The following is an 18,509-nucleotide window of genomic DNA, read 5'->3' as shown; positions in this document are numbered from 1 at the left end:
ATTACACGCGCACGCACACACACACACACACACACACACACACACACACACACACACACACACACACACACACACACACACACACACACACACACACACACACACACAAAAGATTTGCTGAAAAAGTTCACAGTCTTGTTCTTGTAAAAACAAAACAAAAGTACGCCGCCTCTTCCACATGTGGAACAGCTTTTATTGTGGCGAGAGGGGTCACTTCAGTTCGTTGTCTCCGCAGTGATGGGACAAATATTCCAAAAGCCCAAAAACATATTTTCAAACTGCTGTCAGCTGTTCCAGGCTGGAACATTTGAAGAGACAACATTTGAGAGGTTGAACTTGTAAAAACATGTTTAATATCGGGCTTCTACTTTGGTCTGCTTTTTAAGAGGACACTGCTTTGACCTCTCTCTAAGTTCTTCAAATAGGGAATAGGAATGATCTGTTCCAGGGTCAAACTGTCACTATCCTAAAACCTGCGTAGAAATGGGTACCAAATTCAGTACTTTTGTAGGCATCGACCGAATGCTGTTATCGATTTACTCCAAATCAAACTGTGCCATATTTCCATCACGTGGTGTCACGTCCGGTTGCAGATTCGGCATCGGCTCAAGCACTTGGCGAGCAAACAAGTGCTTTTAGGTAATATTGCAATTTTCTATGCCCGACAAAGCAAGCCTGTTAGAAAGCACTCCAAAGTAAGGTTCCACTTTTCAAAATGCCCCGGCTCGATTGGATATGCCATATACCGTATTTTCCGCACCATAAGGCGCCCTGGGTTATAAGCCGCGCCTTCAATGAACGGCATATTTCAAAACTTTGGCCACCTATAAGCCGCCCCGTGTTGTAAGCCGCATCTAACTGCGCTAAAGGAATGTCAAAAAAACAGTCAGATAGGTCAGTCAAACTTTAATAATATATTAAAAACCAGCGTGATGTGGGCGCGCATGGAGTCGTATATCAACATGGACGGAGCAGCGTGAAAAAAGCCACCCGGCCTCTTCGCGTAAACTTAAACTTACCTTAACCACTCGCTCATCTTTTCTTCATCCATCCCTTCGAGTTAGCTTTTTATGATGACGCCGGCTGGAAAGGTCTCTTTTGGCAAGGTCTTCCTTTTGAATATCACCATGGGTGGAAGTTTCTGGCCATTAGCATGGCAAGCTAGAACCACAGTGAAGGATGACTTCTCATTCCCTGTGGTGCGAATATTCACCGTACGTGCTCCCGTTGTAGCCACAGTGCGGTTCACAGGAATATCAGTTGCTGTGAAATAGTAATCCGTGTGCGGATGGAGAGATTGCGTCTTTTCATGAACCGGATCCCTGTCGCTTAGTAGGAGCCATTTTGTGGTCTTTACAGATGTAAACACACAAAGGAAATGAAACGTACGGTAATATCCGCGCGCTTTTTCTTCTTCTACGCGGGCGGGTGGTTGCTTACAGTAGAAGAAGAAGCGCTTCCTGTTCTATGGGGGCGGGTGCTTACCTTGGCGGTTGCTTGCGTAGAAGAAGAAGCGCTTCCTGTTCTACCGGGAAAAAAGATGGCGGCTGTTTACCGAAGTTGCGAGACCGAAACTTTATGAAAATGAATCTTAATATTAATCCATATATAAAGCGCACCGGGTTATAAGGCGCACTGTCAGCTTTTGAGAAAATTTGTGGTTTTTAGGTGCGCCTTATAGTGCGGAAAATACGGTACACGATATTGACTAGCATTAGCAATTTTACATGGCAATTTTATCACCTCCAAATTCAAAACTCCCGCTAAGATGCACGTTACTCTCAAACAGGTGGTGTGTAAAAAGTACAACACTTACAGTACAACCACTTTGTAGGACTCCACAAAACACATTCAACGTAACGGCAAAGACTACTCCCTGACTACACTGCAAAAAGTCAGTGTTCAAAAACAAGGGGGAAAAAATACAAAAATTAGGTGTATTTTATTTGAACTAAGCCAAAATTATCTGCCAATAGAACAAGAAAATTTGGCTTGTCAAGACTTTCCAAAACAAGTAAAATGATCTAACCTCAATGACCCCAAAAATACCTTAAAATAAGTATATTCTCACTAATAACAAGTGCACTTTTCTTGTAGAAAAAAAAAATATGAGACCTTTTTGCTCAATATGTTGAAAAATATTCTTAAATGAAGTAAATGCTAGTGCCATTATCTTGACATAATGATATTACATTTCTTGAAACCAGCAAATTTATACTTAAAAACTAATTTATTGTTCTTAATGGAAAGGCAACAAGGCAAGCGCTTGTTACTCTCGGGGTCTCCTAGCCGCTCAGGGAAATCATATTGTCTAAAAATGCATTTTTCCATGGATAACATGACATCATCGCGCCAAGTGCGTGCTCTTTCAGTCAATTAGTGCGCATATATACAGCCCGGCCCCCGGTCAAAAAATGTTTTAATTGTAATTTTGAAGAATTTATCTGAATGTGCATGAACTATTTCTGTTCAAAATTGTTAGAAATGTCAAATGTTTAAATATTAACTGTCAGTTTACTGTACTGTGCCAACTGTACTACTATATGAGTACCTATTTTCTATTGTTTCATTTAAAATAAAACATTTGGCTGTCATCTGTTTTAATTATGAGACACAATTGTGTCAAAGTCATGATTTTTTTATTTCATGCTTGAAATAAGAAAATATTACTTTAAAAAAGTAGTTTTATACTTGTGAGTGTTGATGACACAGCTTTGCAACACTTGATATTCTAGTTTCAAGCATGTTTTACTCAATATAGGTCATCACATCTCAGCAACAAGCTGTAATATCTTACTGAGATCATTTAGGAGTAAAACACTTAAAACATACTTGCCAACCCTCCCGGATTTTCCGGGAGACTCCCGAAATTCAGCGCCTCTCCCGAAAACCTCCCGGGACAAATTTTCTCCCGAAATTCAGGCGGACTCAGGTCCATGAGGACCTGAGTCCGCTAACCCACAATATAAACAGCATACCTGCCCAATAACGTTATAACTGTAGAATGATGGAGGGCGAGTTCTTGGTTTCTTATGTGGGTTTATTGTTAGGCAGTTTCATTAACGTCCTCCCAGCGCGGCAACAACACACAACAACAGCAGTCACGTTTTTGTATACCGTAAAGCAGTTCGTCTGCCGTAAACAGCAATGTTGTGACACTCTTAAACAGGACAATACTGCCATCTAGTGCATTTGATGAAAGCACTTTTGTGCGTGCCACACAGCAATGCATCATCAGAGTTCAGCATGGTTCGAAAAATAGTGACAGAGAATAGAACAAGGATGGACAATTCAACCCTTAACTCAACAATGAGTAGATGAGTGTTATGTGTGTATATGTATGTATATATATATATATATATATATATATATATATATATATATATATATATATATATATATATATATGTATGTATATATATATATATATATATATATATATATATGTATATATATATATATATATATATATATATATATATAGTAAAATACATATATATATAATAAAATACATATATATATATATATATATATATATATATATATATATATATATATATATATATATATATAGCTAGAATTCACTGAACGTCAAGTATTTCTTATATATATATATATATATATATATATATATATATATATATATATAATCTATGAAATACTTGACTTGGTGAATTCTAGCTGTAAATATACTCCTCCCCTTTTAGCCACGCCCCCGTCCCACCCCGACCACGCCCACCCCCACCTCCCGAAATCGGAGGTCTCAAGGTTGGCAAGTATGACTTAAAACTAGTAAAACACTTTAACATAAAGTCTGCTTAGTGAGAAGAATGATCTTATCAGACAGAAAATAAGCAAATATCACCCTTATTTGACATATTTCATCTTACTTAGATTTAATTTTTGCAGTGTACTGCAACACATCGAGGGCAAACTGAGATGCATACTAGCAAATGATACTCAGAAGTGCAAGAAAACAAGATGTAGCAACTTGACAACACAGCTATGATTAGCAGCGCACTGTTAAATGGAAAAATCTGATTTTATTATTGAACAAATTAACATTTATTACACACAAAAGTACTGAAAACGGTTACCGTTAAGTTCCGGTATCTATACCCAGGTACGGGGAATAGTTTGAATGGTAGGTACTAGAGATGTCGGCAGGCCGATATTATCGGCCGATAAATGCTTTAAAATGTAATATCGGAAATTATCGGTATCGTTTTTTTTATTATCGGTATCGGGTATTTTTTTAATTGTATTTAATTTGTTTAATTTTTATTAAATCAACATAAAAAACACAAGATACACTTACAATTAGTGCACCAACCCAAAAAACCTCCCTCCCCCATTTACACTCATTCACACATAAGGGTTGTTTCTTTCTGTTATTAATATTGTGGTTCCTACATTATATATCAATATATATCAATACAGTCTGCAAGGGATACAGTCCGTAAGCACTAGAGATGCGCGGTTTGCGGACACAACCGCGGAGTCCGCGGATGATCCGCGGGTCGGGCGGTTGAAATAAAAAAAAATTAGATTTTATCCGCGGGTCGGGTCGGGCGGTTGAAATAAATAAAAATTAGATTTTAAATAGATTCAGGCGGGTGGCAGTTAAACCAATTGGGAAATATATATACATAGTTAAATGTTGTTACCCACATACGAAAAACGAGCAGGCACCTGCAGCATATGCCACAACAGAAGAAGAAAAAAAAAAGAGATGGCAACGCCGGCAGCAAACGTGGTACGCGACAAACTAAAAAAGGGAATACTAAAGACCAGGGGAAAAAAAGGCCAGAAAAGTTCAGCGTGGACTCGTTTTTATGATGTTGTAAATCAGGATGATAGTAATGCTGGCTACGTGATTTGCAAGAGCTGCGACGCTGTTTATGTCTACGACAGTCACAAAACCGGGACATCTAACATGGTGCATCACATTTGTGCAAAACCCCGAACCTCCACAAACACCCTGAGCATGAGCAGTTTCGTCCGCTGTGATCCCAGAAGAGTGCCACAGGATGTTAAAACAAGATAGAACGCAGCTGCCTGCAGCAGTTTGAGTGGCGCGAGCGCGCTTGGAGGTGCGCTCAGCGCGGCTCCCAGATGATTGCGCACTGGTGTGCGTCTGGGCCGTGACAGCGTGGCACGCATTGAATGTCTGTGCTGCATTGGATCAGTCTCCTTTCTTTAACAGGCAAAAGCTTTATAACCTCACTAATGCCTTGCATCGTCTATATTAGATATATAACAACGGGCGGATGGCGGGCGGGTGCGGTTTTGATTAAATGTTAGTTCGGGTGGATGGCGGATGGTTGACGACTTTTGTGATGCGGTTGCAGATGAAATAATTGCCTATCCGCGCATCTCTAGTAAGCACACATGATTGTGCGTGCTGCTGGTCCACTAATAGTACTAACCTTTAACACTTCATTTGACTCATTTTCATTCATTACTAGTTTCTATGTAACTGTTTTTATATTGTTTTACTTTCTTTTTTATTCAAGAAAATGTTTTTAATTTATTTATCTTATTTTATTTTATTAATTTTAAAAAAAGTACCTTATCTTCACCATACCTGGTTGTCCAAATTAGGCATAATAATGTGTTAATTCCACGACTGTATACATCGGTATCGGTTGATATCTGTATCGGTAATTAAAGAGTTGGACAATATTGGATATCGGCAAAAAGCCATTATCGGACATCCCTAGTAGGTACCCATCTCTAATGAAGTGTACAGACAAAGTTTATATGTTAACATGTTTAACTTCCATACATTAGTAGAACTAAGGTAACCACTGTACACTGTTTACTTTTGCCGGTGTGACGGTTACTGCTTAGGAGGCGACTCTCTTCACATACAGATTAAAACACAGCTCATTTTGTCGTACGCGGTCCATTTTTTTTGTACAGGTAAAAGCCAGTAAATTTGAATATTTTGAAAAACTTGATTTATTTCAGTAATTGCATTCAAAAGGTGTAACTTGTACATTATATTTATTCATTGCACGCAGACTGATGCATTCAAATGTTTATTTCATTTAATTTTGATGATTTGAAGTGGCAACAAATGAAAATCCAAAATTCCGTGTGTCACAAAATTAGAATATTACTTAAGGCTAATACAAAAAAGGGATTTTTAGAAATGTTGGCCAACTGAAAAGTATGAAAATGAAAAATATGAGCATGTACAATACTCAATACTTGGTTGGAGCTCCTTTTGCCTCAATTACTGCGTTAATGCGGCGTGGCATGGAGTCGATGAGTTTCTGGCACTGCTCAGGTGTTATGAGAGCCCAGGTTGCTCTGATAGTGGCCTTCAACTCTTCTGCGTTTTTGGGTCTGGCATTCTGCATCTTCCTTTTCACAATACCCCACAGATTTTCTATGGGGCTAAGGTCAGGGAAGTTGGCGGGCCAATTTAGAACAGAAATACCATGGTCCGTAAACCAGGCACGGGTAGATTTTGCGCTGTGTGCAGGCGCCAAGTCCTGTTGGAACTTGAAATCTCCATCTCCATAGAGCAGGTCAGCAGCAGGAAGCATGAAGTGCTCTAAAACTTGCTGGTAGACGGCTGCGTTGACCCTGGATCTCAGGAAACAGAGTGGACCGACACCAGCAGATGACATGGCACCCCAAACCATCACTGATGGTGGAAACTTTACACTAGACTTCAGGCAACGTGGATCCTGTGCCTCTCCTGTCTTCCTCCAGACTCTGGGACCTCGATTTCCAAAGGAAATGCAAAATTTGCATGGTTGGGTGATGGTTTGGGGTGCCATGTCATCTGCTGGTGTCGGTCCACTCTGTTTCCTGAGATCCAGGGTCAACGCAGCCGTCTACCAGCAAGTTTTAGAGCACTTCATGCTTCCTGCTGCTGACCTGCTCTATGGAGATGGAGATTTCAAGTTCCAACAGGACTTGGCGCCTGCACACAGCGCAAAATCTACCCGTGCCTGGTTTACGGACCATGGTATTTCTGTTCTAAATTGGCCCGCCAACTCCCCTGACCTTAGCCCCATAGAAAATCTGTGGGGTATTGTGAAAAGGAAGATGCAGAATGCCAGACCCAAAAACGCAGAAGAGTTGAAGGCCACTATCAGAGCAACCTGGGCTCTCATAACACCTGAGCAGTGCCAGAAACTCATCGACTCCATGCCACGCCGCATTAACGCAGTAATTGAGGCAAAAGGAGCTCCAACCAAGTATTGAGTATTGTACATGCTCATATTTTTCATTTTCATACTTTTCAGTTGGCCAACATTTCTAAAAATCCCTTTTTTGTATTAGCCTTAAGTAATATTCTAATTTTGTGACACACGGAATTTTGGATTTTCATTTGTTGCCACTTTGAATCATCAAAATTAAATGAAATAAACATTTGAATGCATCAGTCTGTGTGCAATGAATAAATATAATGTACAAGTTACACCTTTTGAATGCAATTACTGAAATAAATCAAGTTTTTCAAAATATTCTAATTTACTGGCTTTTACCTGTATATACTGTACCAAGCACTGTATAATAAAAGGAAAGTGAAGTGATTGATCGTGAATACTGACATCTAGTGTCCATTCCCAGGCATTGTTGGAATTAGTAAGCATTGTTTTGTTCTTTCTCATTGGCCGCCCAAATGACCAGGCGTTTTTCTGGTTCTATGGTTATCGTCACACTCATTTCCACTAACTCTCTGTAGTAAGTAGTGAGCAAAACCCTCTGGATTGATGCAATTGTACACCAAATACCAAACTAATATTTTGTGCTCTCTTTTCGTTTTTTTTTTCCTCTGCAGTGCCGGGTAACCTGGGCTGCTTCCGAGACAGCGGCGACCCCCCCGCCCTCTCCGGCGCCACCGAGACGTCCAACAAGCTCACCATCCAGAACTGCATCAGCTTCTGCAGGAAGCAAAGATACAAGGTGAGGCTCTGAAGGAGGCATTTTGTTCTCCATGATATGTTTTATAGTTTGTCAAGATACAAGTTAATAATGCTTTTTTAATTAGCCTGATGTGCTAACTTTTCCAGCATGGGTAACCTCACTCCATCCCTTTGTGTTGTTCAAGCTATTGTATGTGAGATTTGTGAACTTTTCTTATTATGACAGTTTTAATGTATTGAAATACATATATAAAACATTTTTTACGAATAATTAATCATTTCAAAGGGGGAAAATGGTCCTATGCTAAGACTTGTTACTTCAATATAAAGTTATAAATAAATAGAAATTTAAAGAAAAAAATATATAAAATAAATAATATTAAAACAAAAACATATTTTTATATAATTAAAAAATATATATATTTCATACATTTATTTATTCAATCAACTATATATTATTAAACACGCCCTTAAAATAAAAATACATACTAATAAAATGCAAAAATGTGCTAATATTATTATTATAATTTATAATTTCATACAAACAAGACTGCTCCTGTCTACTTTGGGAGAAAAAAAGGTATTAAAATACACATATAAACATTTTTTTTACAAAAAAACAAGTAAGTATTTAAAAGGGGAAGAATGGTCCTATGCTAAGACTTGTTACTTCAATATAAAATTATAAATAAAAAATAGAAATTTTAAGAAAAAAATAAATAAATAATATTATTAAAACAAAAACATATTTTTAAATTACTTTTTCTTTTTTTTTTTTTACAATATATTTATTTATTCAATCAACTATATATTATTAAACATGCCCTTAAAATAAAAATACATACTAAAAAAATGCAAAAATGTGCTAATATTATTATTATAATTTATCATTTCATACAAATAAGACTGCTCCTGTCTACTTTGGGAGGAAAAAAGGTATTAAAATACATATATAAAAAAATTTTTTTTACAAAATAACAAGTAAATATTTAAAAGGGGAAAAATGGTCCTATGCTAAGACTTGTTACTTCAATATGAAATTATAAAAAAAATAGAAATTTTAAGAAAAAAATAAATAAATAATATTATTAAAACAAAAACATATTTTTAAATTACTTTTTCTTTTTCTTTTTTTACAATATATTTATTTATTCAATCAACTATATATTATTAAACATGCCCTTAAAATAAAAATACATACTAATAAAATGCAAAAATGTGCTAATATTATTATTATAATTTATCATTTCATACAAATAAGACTACTCCTGTCTACTTTGGGAGGAAAAAAGGTATTAAAATACATATATAAAAACATTTTTTTTACAAAATAACAAGTAAATATTTAAAAGGGGAAAAATGGTCCTATGCTAAGACTTGTTACTTCAATATGAAATTATAAAAAAAATAGAAATTTTAAGAAAAAAAAAAATAAATAATATTATTAAAACAAAAACATATTTTTAAATTACTTTTTCTTTTTTTTTTTTACAATATATTTATTTATTCAATCAACTATATATTATTAAACATGCCCTTAAAATAAAAATACATACTAATAAAATGCAACAATGTGCTAATATTATTATTATAATTTATCATTTCATACAAATAAGACTACTCCTGTCTACTTTGGGAGGAAAAAAGGTATTAAAATACATATATAATTTATTTTTTTTTACAAAATAACAAGTAAATATTTAAAAGGGGCAAAATTGTCCTATGCTAAGACTTGTTACTTCAATATGAAATTATAAAAAAATACAAATTTTAAGAAGAAAAAAAATAATAATAATATTAAAACAAAAACATATTTTTAAATTACTTTTTCTTTTTCTTTTTTACAATATATTTATTCATTCAATCAACTATATATTATTAAACATGCCCTTAAAATAAAAATACATACTAATAAAATGCAAAAATGTGCTAACATTATTATTATTATTTATAATTTAATACAAACAAGACTGCTCCCGTCTACTTTGGGTTAAAAAAAAAAATATTAATATACATATATAAACATTTTTACAGAATAACAATTAAATATTTCAAAAGGGAAAACGGTCCTAAGCTAAGACTTGTAACTTCAAACTAAAATTAAAAATAAATAGAAATATAAAGAAAAACTTAAAAAATATATAAAATAAATCTTAATAAAACGAAAACATATTTTTAAATCACATATATTTTTAATAATATATTTATTTATTTATTTAGTCAACTATATTGTGTTAAACATGCCCTTAAAATAAAAGTACATACTAATAAAATGATCAAATGTGCTAATATTATTATTATAATTTATAATTTAATACAAACAAGACTGCTCCCGTCTACTTTGGGTTAAAAAAAATTATTAATATAAATATATAAACATTTTTACAAAATACCAATTAAATATTTCAAAGGGGAAAAGGGTCCTAAGATAAGACTTGTTCTTCAATATAAAATTAAAAATAAATAGAAATATAAAGAAAAAATTATTAAATATATAAAATAAATAATATTAAAACAAAAACATATTTTTGTATAAAAAAAATCAAATAATGTAATATATTTATTTATTTAATTAACTATATTTTATTAAACATGCCCTTAAAATAAAAATACATACTAATAAAATTCAAAAATTTTCTAATATTATTATTATAATTTAATACAAACAAGACTGCTCCTGTCTACTTTGGGAGGAAAAAAAATATTAAAATACATATATATATAAATTTTAGAAAATAACAATTAAATATTTCAAAAGGGAAAAATGGTCCTAAGCTAAGACTTGTTACTTCAATATAAAACAAAAATAAATAGAAATATAAAGAAAAAAATCTGAAATATATAAAATAAATAATATTAAAAGAAAAACATATTTTCATATAAAAACATTTTAAATAATATAATATATGCATTTAGCTAATCAACTATATTGCTCTTACAATAAAACTACATTCTAATAAAATGCAAAAATGTGCTAATATTATTATTATAAATTATAATTTAATACCAACAAGACTGCTACTGTCTACTTTGGGAAAAAAACATGTATTAAAACACATATGTGACCATTTTTACAAAATAACATTTCAATATTTTAAAAGGGGAAAAATGGTCCTAAGCTAAGACTTGTTACTTCAATATAAAATTTAAAATAAATAGGAAAAAAAAGAAAAAATTCAAAAATATATGAAATTAACAATATTAAAACAAAAACATATTTTTTAATTAAAATGTGCTAATATTATTATTATAAATTATAATTTAATACCAACAAGACTGCTACTGTCTACTTTGGGAGAAAAACATGTATTAAAACACATATGTGACCATTTTTATAAAATAACATTTCAATATTTTAAAGGGGGAAAACTGGTCCTAAGCTAAGACTTGTTACTTCAATATAAAATGTAAAATAAATAGAAATATAAAGAACAATTCTAAAATATATAAAATAAATAATATTAAAACAAAAACATATTTTTGAATCAAAATGTGCTAATATTATTATTATAACTTATAATTTAATACAAACAACACTGCTACTGTCTAATTTGGGAGGAAAAAAATTATTAAAATACATATATAAACATTTTTACTGTCATGACTTGATCTTGGGTGTTAGCTTTTCCGGGATGCAACGGAAAGTTGGCTCGGGCGAGACGGGAATGAAGGTACATGATTTATTTAATATATCAAAAAAAAGTACAAACGAAAAGCGCGCACAGTGGCGGAGAATAAACTATGAAACCAAAAGACTATAGCAAAAAAGTACAAATGAAAAGCACGCACAGTGGCGGAGAACAAACTATGAAAAACAAAAAGACTATAAACATGGAACAAAAACTTACTTTGACAAGGGACATGAAGCAGGATCTTAGAGGATGAATAGTGTACAGAACAATAAATGTGGGGAGGTCGTCAGAACGACAAACTGAAAAGAATGAACTTAAATACTATGGACATGATTAGTGAAAGCAGGTGCGTGACTCAAAATGTGAAACAGGTGCGTGACGTGACAGGTGAAAACTAATGGTTGCTATGGTGACAAAACAAAAGTGCACAAAAAGTCCAAAACCCAAAACGAACATGACCAAAACAAAAACATGATCACACAGACATGACATTTACAAAATAGCAAATATTTCAAAGGGGAAAAATGGTCCTAAGCTAAGACTTGTTACTTCATTATAAAATGTCAAATAAATAGAAATATAAAGGAAAAAATTCTAAAATATATAAAATAAACAATATTAAAACAAAAACAAATTTTTATATTTAAAAAAATATATGTAATATATTTTTTTATTTAATCAACTATATTTTATTAAACATGCCCTTATAATAAAAATACATACTAATAAAATGCACAAATTTTCTAATATTATTATTAAAATGTATAATTTCATACAAACAAGACTGCTCCCGTCTACTTTCTAGGGGAAAAAAATGTGCATAGTTTGGTGAGGGAGGAAAAGTGGAATGTTGAATCAGTCCAGAAGCAGATTCATCATAACATGAAAAGACAAAATGGCGTCCATAATATATGTAGAATATATTTATATTATTTATATATAATATATTATATTATTTATTATTATTATTGTCTACTGTGAGCGAACTGTGGTGCTGAATTTCCCCCAGGGATCAATAAAGTACTTTCTATTCTATAAACATCACGCCGGCAGGTGCCAACATGGCGGCTCTTTGAACGACAAAGCGTTCACTTCATCGCGCGCGCCGCGTCTAAAAGCGGCACAATTCCTTCATTTATGATGACAGCCATCATTGTGATGCCCGCCGTGCTGCCGTCCCTCTTTTTTTTTTGTCAAGCTTCCTGTTTGAGGGCGAGCGGACGGATGACGAATGGCGGCGGCAATCAGAGCTGACAGCTGGAAATAAGCAGGAATTAGCCCGTCGGGTGCTTCCTCTTCAATGCGCTGGCTCGCCTTTGTCTGCGCCGCCAAGCGTGCCAGGTGTTCATTTTACGTCTGGACAGATTTGCACGGTCTCGGGCGTTGGCGTGCGTCGACGGCCCGCCCAACAAGCCTCCGCCGCTTCCTGTCCCACGTCGGCGGATGTTGCAAATGTGGCGTTAGATTGGCATTCTCAGACTTTGACGCGTATCAGGACACTGGAATTTCACCTTCTAACGTCTACCTGAGGTCACGTAGCTCAGGGGTGTCCAAACTTTTTTAAGTCTTTGTTACTTAGAATATGTTCCCCTAGTGTCCAAAAACTCTAAATTAAGTATGTGTTACTTAAAATATGTTCCCCTAGTGTCCAAAAAACTCTAAATTAAGTCTCTGTTACTTAGAATATGTTCCCCTAGTGTCCAAAGAACTCTAAATTAAGTCTTTGTTACTTAGAATATGTTCCCCTAGTGTCCAAAAAACTCTAAATTAAGTCTTTGTTACTTAGAATATGTTCCCCTAGTGTCCAGAAAACTCTAAATTAAGTATGTGTTACTTAGAATGTGTTCCCCTAGTGTCCAAATAACTCTAAATTAAGTCTTTGTTACTTAGAATATGTTCCCCTAGTGTCCAAAAAACTCTAAATTAAGTATGTGTTACTTAGAATGTGTTCCCCTGGTGTCCAAAAAACTCTAAATTAAGTCTTTGTTACTTAGAATATGTTCCCCTGGTGTCCAAATAACTCTAAATTAAGTCTTTGTTACTTAGAATATGTTCCCCTAGTGTCCAAAAACTGTAAATTAAGTATGTGTTACTTAAAATATGTTCCCCTGGTGTCCAAAAACTCTAAATTAAGTATGTGTTACTTAAAATATGTTCCCCTAGTGTCCAAAAAACTCTAAATTAAGTATGTGTTACTTATAATATGTTCCCCTAGTGTCCAAATAACTCTAAATTAAGTCTTTGTTACTTAGAATATGTTCCCCTAGTGTCCAAAAAAATCTAAATTAAGTCTTTGTTACTTAGAATATGTTCCCCTAGTGTCCAAAAACTCTAAATTAAGTATGTGTTACTTAAAATATGTTCCCCTAGTGTCCAAAAAACTCTAAATTAAGTCTTTGTTACTTAGAATATGTTCCCCTGGTGTCCAAAAAACTCTAAATTAAGTCTTTGTTACTTAGAATATGTTCCCCTGGTGTCCAAATAACTCTAAATTAAGTCTTTGTTACTTAGAATATGTTCCCCTAGTGTCCAAAGAACTCTAAATTAAGTCTCTGTTACTTAGAATATGTTCCCCTAGTGTCCAAAAACTCTAAATTAAGTATGTGTTACTTAAAATATGTTCCCCTAGTGTCCAAAAAACTCTAAATTAAGTCTTTGTTACTTAGAATATGTTCCCCTAGTGTCCAAATAACTCTAAATTAAGTCTTTGTTACTTAGAATATGTTCCCCTAGTGTCCAAAAACTCTAAATTAAGTATGTGTTACTTAAAATATGTTCCCCTAGTGTCCAAAAAACTCTAAATTAAGTCTTTGTTACTTAGAATATGTTCCCCTAGTGTCCAAAAACTCTAAATTAAGTATGTGTTACTTAAAATATGTTCCCCTAGTGTCCAAAAAACTCTAAATTAAGTCTTTGTTACTTAGAATATGTTCCCCTAGTGTCCAAATAACTCTAAATTAAGTCTTTGTTACTTAGAATATGTTCCCCTAGTGTCCAAAAACTCTAAATTAAGTATGTGTTACTTAAAATATGTTCCCCTAGTGTCCAAAAAACTCTAAATTAAGTCTTTGTTACTTAGAATATGTTCCCCTGGTGTCCAAATAACTCTAAATTAAGTCTTTGTTACTTAGAATATGTTCCCCTAGCGTCCAAAGAACTCTAAATTAAGTCTCTGTTACTTAGAATTTGTTCCCCTAGTGTCCAAATAACTCTAAATTAAGTATGTGTTACTTATAATATGTTTCCCTAGTGTCCAAAGAACTCTAAATTAAGTCTTTGTTACTTAGAATATGTTCCCCTAGTGTCCAAAAACTCTAAATTAAGTATGTGGTACTTAAAATATGTTCCCCTAGTGTCCAAAGAACTCTAAATTAAGTCTCTGTTACTTAGAATATGTTCCCCTAGTGTCCAAAGAACTCTAAATTAAGTCTCTGTTACTTAGAATATGTTCCCCTAGTGTCCAAAAACTCTAAATTAAGTATGTGTTACTTAAAATATGTTCCCCTAGTGTCCAAAAAACTCTAAATTAAGTCTTTGTTACTTAGAATATGTTCCACTAGTGTCCAAATAACTCTAAATTAAGTCTTTGTTACTTAGAATATGTTCCCCTAGTGTCCAAAGAACTCTAAATTAAGTCTCTGTTACTTAGAATATGTTCCCCTAGTGTCCAAAAACTCTAAATTAAGTATGTGTTACTTAAAATATGTTCCCCTAGTGTCCAAATAACTCTAAATTAAGTCTTTGTTACTTAGAATATGTTCCCCTAGTGTCCAAATAACTCTAAATGAAGTCTTTGTTACTTAGAATATGTTCCCCTAGTGTCCAAATAACTCTAAATTAAGTCTCTGTTACTTAGAATATGTTCCCCTAGTGTCCAAAAACTCTAAATTAAGTATGTGTTACTTAAAATATGTTCCCCTAGTGTCCAAAAAACTCTAAATTAAGTCTCTGTTACTTAGAATATGTTCCCCTAGTGTCCAAAAAACTCTAAATTAAGTCTTTGTTACTTAGAATATGTTCCCCTGGTGTCCAAATAACTCTAAATTAAGTCTTTGTTACTTAGAATATGTTCCCCTAGTGTCCAAAGAACTCTAAATTAAGTCTCTGTTACTTAGAATTTGTTCCCCTAGTGTCCAAAAAACTCTAAATTAAGTCTTTGTTACTTAGAATATGTTCCCCTAGTGTCCAAATAACTCTAAATTAAGTCTTTGTTACTTAGAATATGTTCCCCTAGTGTCCAAATAACTCTAAATTAAGTATTTGATACTTAGAATATGTTCCCCTAGTGTCCAAAAAACTCTAAATTAAGTCTTTGTTACTTAGAATATGTTCCCCTAGTGTCCAAATAACTCTAAATTAAGTATGTGTTACTTATAATATGTTCCCCTAGTGTCCAAAAAACTCTAAATTAAGTCTTTGTTACTTAGAATATGTTCCACTAGTGTCCAAATAACTCTAAATTAAGTCTTTGTTACTTAGAATATGTTCCCCTAGTGTCCAAAAACTCTAAATTAAGTATGTGTTACTTAAAATATGTTCCCCTAGTGTCCAAAAAACTCTAAATTAAGTCTTTGTTACTTAGAATATGTTCCCCTGGTGTCCAAATAACTCTAAATTAAGTATGTGTTACTTAAAATATGTTCCCCTAGTGTCCAAAAAACTCTAAATTAAGTATGTGTTACTTATAATATGTTCCCCTAGTGTCCAAATAACTCTAAATTAAGTCTTTGTTACTTAGAATATGTTCCCCTGGTGTCCAAAAACTCTACATTAAGTATGTGTTACTTAGAATATGTTCCCCTAGTGTCCAAATAACTCAAATCATTTTAATATTTTTTAGCTGTGCACTGGATTCATTCACAAATACAAACTACAACTCACAAACACTTTAGAGTTAGGCTCCACCATCAGAATGTGTACTTAAACTTATAAAGATCACATGGATATTATTCAGTGAGTTGATTCACCAAAACTAACCTGTTATACAGGAGGAAAAAGCACACAGGACGTCTCAATTGTTCACAGACTGGTCGCGCTCATCAGAATGACAAGACACTTCCGGTCTGCAGGTGATAGCATTCAATTGGGAAGAAACGCCCTACTGCCCCCTACTGACCAATGTGAATACTGATAAATGTGTAATGACAGCTCCAAAAACGAATTCAAACCACAAAATAAAATAAATAAATCAACACAAAAATGTGACACATTATGGGTGGGTCACATATGCATGTACAGTAGATGGCAGTATTGTCCTGTTTAAAAGTGTCACAACATTGCTGTTTACGGCAGACCAACTGCTTTACGGTAGATGAAAACTTGACTGCTGTTGTTGTGTGTTGTTACCGCGCTGGGAGGACGTTAATGAAACTGCCTAACAATAAACCCACATAAGAAACCAAGAACTCGCCCTCCATCATTAGCTGTTTATATGGTGGGAAAGCGGAGGGGGCGCTGGAGCCTATCTCAGCTACAATCGGGCGGAAGGCGGGGTACACACTGGACAAGTCGCCACCTCATCGCAGGGCCAACACAGATAGACAGACAACATTCACACTCACATTCACACACTAGGGCCCATTTAGTGTTGCCAATCAACCTATCCCCAGGTGCGTGTCTTTGGAGGTGGGAGGGGCCTATCCCCAGGTGCATGTCTTTGGAGGTGGGAGGAAGCCGGAGTACCCGGAGGGAACCCACGCAGTCACGGGGAGGACATGCAAACTCCACACAGAAAGATCCCGAGCCCGGGATTGAACCCAAGACTAGTCAGGACCTTCGTATTGTGAGGCAGATGCACTAACCCCTCTTCCACCGTGCTGCCCTATGGGGAACATATTCACCATTAATTAGTTGCTTATTAACATGCAAATTAGTAACATATTGGCCCTTAACTAGTCATTATTAAGTACTTATTAATGCCTTATTCGACATGGCCTTATTATAACCCTAACCCTCTAACCCTGGCCCTAACCCTAACCAAATAACTCTAAATTAAGTCTTTGATACTTAGAATATGTTCCCCTAGTGTCCAAATAACTCTAAATTAAGTCTTTGTTACTTAGAATATGTTCCCCTAGTGTCCAAAGAACTCTAAATTAAGTCTCTGTTACTTAGAATATGTTCCCCTAGTGTCCAAAAACTCTAAATTAAGTATGTGTTACTTAAAATATGTTCCCCTAGTGTCCAAAAAACTCTAAATTAAGTCTTTGTTACTTAGAATATGTTCCCCTAGTGTCCAAATAACTCTAAATTAAGTCTTTGTTACTTAGAATATGTTCCCCTAGTGTCCAAATAACTCTAAATTAAGTATTTGATACTTAGAATATGTTCCCCTAGTGTCCAAAAACTCTAAATTAAGTATGTGTTACTTAAAATATGTTCCCCTAGTGTCCAAAAAACTCTAAATTAAGTCTTTGTTACTTAGAATATGTTCCCCTAGTGTCCAAAAAACTCTAAATTAAGTCTCTGTTACTTAGAATATGTTCCCCTAGTGTCCAAAGAACTCTAAATTAAGTCTCTGTTACTTAGAATATGTTCCCCTAGTGTCCAAAAACTCTAAATTAAGTATGTGGTACTTAAAATATGTTCCCCTAGTGTCCAAAAAACTCTAAATTAAGTCTTTGTTACTTAGAATATGTTCCCCTAGTGTCCAGAAAACTCTAAATTAAGTATGTGTTACTTAGAATGTGTTCCTCAAGTGTCCAAATAACTCTAAATTAAGTCTTTGATACTTAGAATATGTTCCCCTAGTGTCCAAATAACTCTAAATTAAGTCTTTGTTACTTAGAATATGTTCCCCTAGTGTCCAAATAACTCTAAATTAAGTCTTTGTTACTTAGAATATGTTCCCCTAGTGTCCAAAGAACTCTAAATTAAGTCTCTGTTACTTAGAATATGTTCCCCTAGTGTCCAAAAACTCTAAATTAAGTATGTGTTACTTAGAATATGTTCCCCTAGTGTCCAAAGAACTCTAAATTAAGTCTTTGTT

General features: G+C 34.0%; 1 protein-coding gene across 2 annotated transcripts in view; it reads left to right on the top strand.

Moving 5' to 3' along the window:
• Nucleotides 1–18,509, top strand: part of kremen1 (kringle containing transmembrane protein 1) — a 266,356-nt gene that overhangs the window by 217,048 nt on the left and 30,799 nt on the right. For both annotated transcript variants that reach the window (XM_061942079.2, XM_072912511.1), the window contains exon 4: nt 7,805–7,929. In XM_061942079.2, coding sequence (XP_061798063.2) covers nt 7,805–7,929 — 125 coding nt within the window. The remainder of the gene's footprint in view (nt 1–7,804; nt 7,930–18,509) is intronic.

Source organism: Nerophis lumbriciformis, linkage group LG03 (genome assembly GCF_033978685.3).
Source record: "Nerophis lumbriciformis linkage group LG03, RoL_Nlum_v2.1, whole genome shotgun sequence".
NCBI classification, from domain to species: Eukaryota; Metazoa; Chordata; class Actinopteri; order Syngnathiformes; family Syngnathidae; genus Nerophis; species Nerophis lumbriciformis.
This window is presented reverse-complemented; position numbering and strand designations above follow the sequence as displayed.